This window comes from Cherax quadricarinatus, chromosome 72 (genome assembly GCF_038502225.1).
Source record: "Cherax quadricarinatus isolate ZL_2023a chromosome 72, ASM3850222v1, whole genome shotgun sequence".
Taxonomy (NCBI): domain Eukaryota; kingdom Metazoa; phylum Arthropoda; class Malacostraca; order Decapoda; family Parastacidae; genus Cherax; species Cherax quadricarinatus.
The window spans coordinates 20,714,571-20,722,815 of NC_091363.1; the positions used below are offsets into that span (position 1 = coordinate 20,714,571).

The 8,245-nt window shown below is 36.7% G+C and overlaps 1 protein-coding gene across 1 annotated transcript in view; it reads left to right on the forward strand.

Annotated features, from left to right (window-relative positions):
- LOC128701222 (zinc finger protein 271-like) overlaps positions 1–7,327 on the forward strand; it is an 81,814-nt gene extending 74,487 nt beyond the window's left edge. The window contains exon 3 of the mRNA XM_070100469.1: positions 428–7,327. Within this exon, the coding sequence (XP_069956570.1) occupies positions 2,022–3,401 (1,380 nt within the window). The 5' untranslated portion in view covers positions 428–2,021 and the 3' untranslated portion in view covers positions 3,402–7,327. The remainder of the gene's footprint in view (positions 1–427) is intronic.
- The last annotated feature ends 918 nt before the right edge of the window (positions 7,328–8,245 follow it).

An 8,245-nucleotide genomic window follows, 5' to 3' on the forward strand; every position in this document is an offset into this window, starting at 1 on the left:
ACATGGTAGGGTGTATTTCACTTGGTTCAAAACTCAACACTTAACATCTCCCAAAATCTCCCTCCTCTACACTCCTCTCTTCTCCAGGTGCATAGACTCGTATTATAACCCACTTTTGGCATCCAACCCTTATTCAAATAAACATAATCCTTGAATTTATGCATCTATATTTCCTGTTCTCCTGCCATAACTGATCCTTCAGTATTATTGCTGCCTCTTCTTTATCTCTAACTCTCGGATACTTCCATTCATTTCTGCCCATCTTTATTGTACTTTATATGTAATGTTAGTAATTTTTGTGAAATTAGCAATAATATTTAAACCTCATAGTTTACCTGAAAGTCGTATTGTCTTCAAGGCCAAAGTTTGCCAATAAATCGAATTTGTTAAGTTCACAATCTGCTGATCTTATGTTTTCATTTTCCAGCTCATCATTTCCAGAAGAATTACGTTTGTGAACATTCAGTGATACAAGAGCTCATGTCAGTGGCAGAAATCAGCAGGTAGTGTTTCAGTAATGTGGGTTGTAATACCTACTGTAGTCTCTGATATACTACATGCTCAGTTTTAAAGCTCGTCAACATGCAAATTCTCTACAGCCTGTGGACGATTCCCACTGTCAGATATTTGTAGAAGATAATCACCCTCAGCAGTAGTGACTATTTGAATTAATTCACAAATAAAAACTGCATCTGCACATTACAATATTACTCCTAATTTTAAGGAGGTTCCAAGAGATGCAGAATGCTGCAGAACATTAGTTTGTTCTATATTGTTTTGGAAAATAACCTGATATGGAAAATGTAAATTATAGAATATAAATTTTATAATATAAATTATGAAATATGAATGATGGTATGCCTATTATTAAGTAAACTATATACAATTTCTTGACATTGATTTGTGAACTTTAAATAAAATACTGACCAATTATATGCTTTTCAGCAGTTGCATTAACTTTGATTACAACATTCTTAACTTTTTTTTTCCTTCCTTCTAAATTTACCTTCGTGATCATCTATCGTAGATACTGAAGGAACTAAATTGTGGTGTCCCATCTTCAGTATTTAATAAAATTACTATTAATTTACAGGTGTTGTAACACCACTACTTCTTTTAACCTGTTCCATTATTCTGTTACTTTTTTTAAGGAATGCTCTTTCTAGTATCCTCTTGACTCTTTCTTTTCCTCAGATTATAGCTGTGATTATTTTTGTTCTTTCATATGGTGGTGGTAAAAAATTTTCCTTATAGTTCCTCCTATTTTTTTTTGTTTGCTATTTTAATATAGTATGTCCAGTGCATTCAACCTTTATTTTTGCCACTTTATACTGAACTTCTGAACTTTTTATTTTCTTGCTTGTTCAGTTCAGTTTATTTAGGCTTGAACACCAAACCTCCAATACTAAAATAAATTTGGTCTAACATATATTCAGGGGCTTCCCACTCTGCTACTTTTTTTACCATCATCATAATGTATGTCATTTTCTATATATCTGCCAGTGTAATCTCTTAATGTTGCCTCAAAGCATTGCTAGAGAAGATACCTTAGTTTTTTTTAACGTCCTTTTATGACCCATGATACTATCTTGTCTGGTTCTGTTGTGTTTTTCTGCCAACATCTGTTTGTAGATTCCTAACCTGGTTTTCAGAGGTTTCATTACCGTCTATTGTTTAGGGATTATATCTGCACCATCAAAGTTGTCATCATATGTAAAGGATTGGGAACTTTGTTTTGTCTCTCATTTTTCCTCTGGGCTTTTTTTTTTTTTCATACTCATTTCTTTATATTTGTCTTTTACACTTAAGTTTTATTAACAAGCAAAATTTTGTTCCATCTTCTATCTTTTTTTATGCACAGTTTGCATCCTTTTATGCACCATTTAATGGATCTTACGGGTAAAATTAGCACATGGATAAATACATACTATATTAATGTGAAAGTTCTCACTCAAGAAACTTTGTCATGAAATCAAGTTTAAAAGTCACATGAATATTTATGAAAGTCTGGAGCCATATCTATGTTTAAAGTGTTCAGAAGTCTTTGCAGTAAAATCAGATCTAGAAAACACTTAGGCATTTATAATGGAGAAAAATATTATCATTGCTCAGGGTATTTAAAGTCCTTTTTGAAGAAGTCAGATCTAACCACCAACATGAGAGTTCAAAAAGGAGATGAACCATTTAAATGTTCAGTGTGTCAAAAGGCTTTTAAAGAAAAATCATATGTAGCTATCCATATGAGAGTTCATACAGGAGAGAAACCTTACCAGTGTTCAGTGTGTTTAAAAGTCTTTTCACAAAAATCACACCTAACCACTCACATGAGTATTCATACGAAAGAAAAACCACATCAGTGTTCGGAGTGTCAAAAATTTTTTTCAACAAAGTCATATCTAACAAAACATTTTATAACTCATGTAGGAGAGAAGCCATATCACTGTTCAATTTGCCAAAAAGCTTTTAAAAGAAAGTCAAATCTAGGAAAACACTTAAAAGTTCATACAGGAGAGAAGTCTCATCAGTGTTCAGTGTGTGTAAAGGCCTTCTCAAATACAACAGATCTTGCTATTCACATGAGAGTTCATACAGGAGAGAAACCATATCAGTGTTTATGGTGTCTAAAGGCCTTTTCAAAAAAATCAAATCTAACTATCCACATGCGAGCTCATACGGGAGAGAAACCATATCAGTGTGGCGATTGTCAAAAAGCTTTTGTAGTGAAGTCAGATCTAACAAACCACATTAGAAGTCATACAGGAGAGAAACCATATCAGTGTTCATTTTGTAAAAAATCCTTTTCGTTAAAGTCAGTTTTAGGAAAACACCTGAGAATTCATACAGGAGAAAAACCTTATCAGTGTTCAGAGTGCTTAAAAGCCTTTTCACAAAAATCGGCTCTAACCACCCACATGAGAGTTCATACAGGAGAGAAACCATATCAGTGTTCAGAGTGTCATACAGCCTTTGCATTTAAGCCATATATAATTAAACACCTAAAAGCTCATAAACAGGAGAAGCCATTTCAATGTTTATTTTGTCAAAGATCCTTCTCAGTAGAGACAGATCTTTCAGAACACTTGAAAGATCATTCAAGTGAGAAACTTCATCAGTGTTCAGAGTGTCTAAAAACATTTTCATGCAAATCAAGTCTCAGGACTCACAGGAAAATCCATACAGGAGAGAAACCATATCAGTGTTCAGTGTGTCTAAAAACCTTCTCAGGCAAATATATTCTAATGAATCACAGGAGAATCCATACAGGAGAGAAACCGTATCAGTGTTCAGAGTGTCAAAAAGATTTTTCATTGAAGTCAAATCTATCAAAACATTTAAAGGTTCATGAAAAAAGGAAGTTATCAGCATTCAGAATGTCTAATAGCCTTTTTCAGGCAAATTAGATCTAAATTAACTGACTCATGAAATTGTAATGGGAGACAGTGAAGAGGCAGGAATAGCTTGTACAGATCAGACTGGCAGTGATGTGGGTTGCCTTGGAGTTAACTGTCAGAGTTTTGATGTATAGTAAAATGTATTCCATTGTATCAAAACATTTAGCAGACACAACTAAAGGGAATTATTATAAATTACATGGGTCATACAATGCTGTACTAAAAGAAACATAAGAATGGAGGAACACTGCAGAAGGTCTACTGGCCCATACAAGGCAAGTCCTTATCAAAACCACTCCTTCCCAGAGTTACCCAAGAAATTACTCCCGTACCCAGGACACCAATCAAACCCAGCCCCTCCCATTCATATATCTGTCAGATCTTATTTTTAAAGCTACCCAGGGGCCTAGCCTCGATTACCCTACTCAGAAGACTGTTCCACGTATTGACACACACAGACACACACTGGCAGACAGAAAGACAGATAAAACAGACATAGCTAGACAGACACAGACATGTTTGTGTAACAGTGAAAACAAATAAAGCCAGGGTTCCATGCAACAGTGCAAGATCATCAAGTGTCACTCCACTGCATACCCTGTCAGCAGTTTAGCAATACTCTTCTTAACACCGCCCTTCAAGTAGTTTCATATATACTCCAGCATGTCTAAAACATTGCTGGGACCTATAAATACTTTGTATATGTTCCTAGACAATAGTAAATGACCAAGGCAGGTGTAAATGTTGACCTGTCAGTGTGTTTGTGACTGAGTACAATTTCAGTACATAATATTAGTGTTAGAACAAAGATTGGCTATAAAATCACAAGAACTACTATAAATTGTAATTATCAGAACATGAAGCTGTATAACCCTTGTGGTTTAGCGCTTCTTTTTGATTATAATAATAATCAGAACATAAAAATTGTATAAAATACAGTGGACCCTCGGTTATCAGCCCTTCCGCTTATCGGCCAACTCGGTTATCGACCATTTTTTTGGTTTCCAGCTATCGGCTGTGTGGGATGCATCAACCCGCTGTCGCCAGCCGTTCACACGTCAGTCTGGCTTTGTCTCTGGGCGAATGAGGAAGCTTCTGCTCATTCATCCAAACGGAGTGTGGAAGGGAGGGAGGGAGTGTAGCATGGAGGGAGGGAGTGTAACAGGCAGGCAGGGAGTGTAGCAGGCAGGCAGGGAGTGTAGGAGGAAGGCTTGGAGTGTAGTAGGCTAGCAGGCAGGGAGGGCAGTAACCCCAGAGAGGGCTTTGGTACCTGAAGTCTTTATGCAGGGAGATTTCCCTTCCAAACAATAATGAGTCCTCCTCTCTCCTCCATTAGCCAACAAGAGTCTTCAATAAAGGTATGTAATAGTGATTTAAATGTTAATTTATTTATTTTATTTAGTTCTCATTGTTTTGTGTATGTAAAACTATAATTAATCTTTAAAAAATGTATTTTTGTTAATATTTTGGGTGTCTTGAGTTTCTGTAGTTTATTAAATGGTTGTGTGAATTACGATGTTGTACACAGGTATTCCTTGGATCATCAGACTTGCTTGCGTATTGGTGTTTTGAAATACGTGTTTAGAGGTCTCTTGATGTTATGCCCACATATAATTTGCTGCAATCATTACAAGGGATTATGTATACCCCTGCAGAGGATGGAAGCTTGTCCTGTCTATCACTGGTAATGTCCTTGATGGTCGTGGTTGTGGAGGTAGATACTTGGAATGAGGTATTGGAAAAGATGTTGGAAACGTGTTTGGCAATGGAGTTGGTGGGGAGGACTATGTATCTCTTCTCGGCAGTGTCTTCTCTGGGTGTGTTGAAGATGTTTAATGCCCATCATCTGCAGTCTCTGATGAAGTGATGAGGATAGTGAAGTTTGGAAAATACTTGTTCAATTATAGTGCATTCTTCCTCAAGGAACTCATTGCTGCAGATTCTGAGTGTTCACAGGAAAAAGCCTATAATTACACCACGTTTAGTTTTAGTGTCGTGGTGAGAGTAGAAGTGGAGAAGATCGTTTTGGTTGGTGGGTTTTCGATAGACTTTAAAACGAATTTCATGGTCAGCTTTGCAGAGAAGAATGTCAAGGAAAGGAAGAGTGTTGTCGACTTCTTCTTGTAATGACTCCTTGTAATGACTGCAGCAAATTATACATGGGCAAAACATCAAGAGACCTCCAAACACGTATTTCAGAACACCAATACGCAAGCAGGTCTGATGATCCAAGGAATACCTGTGTACAACACCGTAATTCACACAACCATTTAATAAACTACAGAAACTCGAGACTTATCACCAGAGAAGACAACACTCGATACCGAAGAATCCTGGAATCCTCGCCTTCAACCAGAACAATGGCTTCTATAACATAGCTAAACCACTTGCCAAGAAACTTCTTCATCGCTATCCCACATAAGAACATAGGAATGGAGGAACACTGCAGAAGGTCTTCTCATATACTTATCCAAGCTACCCAAGATTTTACACTCTATAACCCCACTCGGTAAATAGTCAGATGCAGCATTCTCCACCTGACCCAGCATTCTGAACCTGTCTATAAATACTCGCGTACCTTCCACCCCAGGTAGATCTGTTAGTGACTTGAAAAAGCCCACTGTGTGGGCGAAACATTGTCAGTAAAGGAGCACATTATACTGCATATGTGTTTATATTTCCAAAACCGACTTACGATGCTTGTCAGCGTAAAAATTTGACCCCGACCTACGTTGAAAAACTCTACTTACATCATTCGTCCCATACGTGTCCACGCGTCTCTCTGGCCTGAGCGTGCCTCAGCTGCCCTGCCTTCAGTTAGTGTGCCAATGTTTACAAGCCAGTGAGGTCACTTCCACGCATACATTCGGAGCATTTTGTATTCCAGTATTTTTAGTGCTTGTAACTGCTAATTAAGCCACCATGGTCCTTATGGAAAGGGATTCCCCTTCCAAAAAATAATACACCTCCATCATCTCCCCTCCTCCCATCCCATCACTCATCACATCTTCAGTAAAGGTGAGTGTCATTTATTCTTCATTACACAATATATATTGTGCATGTATCCTGTTTGTTTGTAGGAAAATGTATATTTCATGTGGTAAAAATATTTTTTTTCATACTTTTGGGTGTCTTAAACGGATTAATTTGATTTCCATTACATGTATTTCTTATGGGGAAAATTAATTCGACTTACGATAATTTCATCTTACGATGTGCTCTCTAGAACAGATTAATATTGTAAGTCGTGGGTCCAATGTATAAAAATGAGAAAAAAGGTATATCGGCAATAATTCTGCAAGCGGCAGGACTCCACATTGCCGTCAGGTGATCAAGTGCCAATTTCACAGGCTCATATCTCGGTAAGTACTGACCCTAAAAATTTTTTTTTATTCCATGTCAAGTAGAAAATTGCACATTATTTCTATATAAAAATCAATTTTTTTTTTTTTTCCAAATATTTGGAGCGCTGGGCTAGAGAACATTGATCTACGTTTAGACAGTTAACAGGGTAAATGTCCAAAAGTAGGTGTACGTTCTCTCACCCAGCAGCATAATTTTATACAACACTTCGTAAAATTTATTTATTTATTTATTTTTTATTTAGAAATTTAGCATACATACAGAGGTACAAAAAAATACAGGTAAGAGCAGCATGCCAAAGCCACTTATATGCATAGCATTACGGGCTGGCTTACAATTAACTTAAGATTAACTAAGCAATGATGAAATCAGTGATAAGACATTATTGTAAACAGATAACTATAAAATACAAATGAATATTACAAAGACAGGTCATATGGTTGCATGCATTGCTGTTCATTCAGTAGAATGGAGTATTCTGTTAGGTAGTGTATTTAAAAAAAATAACAAAGTTAGGTTTAACATTTGTGTGATATAATTGTGAGTAACATTTAGGATATACAATTTATAAGGTTCAGTTATTTAGTATTTATTTGGTTTTGAGTGAGTAAGTGAACTTTGAGAAGAGACTTGAATTTATAAACAGGTAGTGTTTCTTTTATATTTACAGGTAATGAATTCCAGATTTTAGGGCCTTTTATGTGCATTGAGTTTTTGCATAGCGTGAGATGGACACGAGGAACATCAAAGAGTGATCTGTGCCTTGTATTATGTTGAGGTTGGCAAGGAGATGTTTGAGGGGAGGGTTAATATCAGAGTTAAGTGTTCTATGTATGTAATAAGTGCAATAATAAGTATGGATGTTTTGTATGGTGAGTAGGTTGAGTGTTTTGAATATTGGTGGAGTATGCTGCCTGTATTGAGAATTTGTTATCATTCTAACTGCAGCCTTTTGTTGGGTAATTAGTGGTCTGAGATGGTTAGTTGTTGTTGAGCCCCATGCACAAATTCCATAGGTAAGATAGGGGTAAATAAGAGAGTGATAGAGGGCCAGGAGGGCTGACTGTGGAATGTAGTACCGTATCTTCGATAGTATGCCTACAGTCTTGGAAATTTTCTTAGAAATTTGTTGTATATGTGTATGAAATTTGAGTCTATTATCGAGGTGGATTCCTAAGAATTTTCCCTCTGTTAGCTTTGTGATAGGTGATCCGTTTATCGTTATGTTAAGAGGTACATCTGTAGCTCTGCTACCAAACTGAATGAAGTAGGTTTTGTCAATGTTTAGTGTAAGTTTGTTAGTCCTCATCCAGGTAGATATTTTCTGTAATTCGGTGTTTACAGTATTGGCTAGCGTGACTGGGCTCGGGTGAGAGAAGACGTATGTGGTGTCATCTGCAAAAAGTGTGGGTTTGAGTAATTGCGAAGCATTTGATAGGTCATTTATGTATAGGAGAAAGAGAAGAGGGCCAAGGACACTTCCCTGTGGG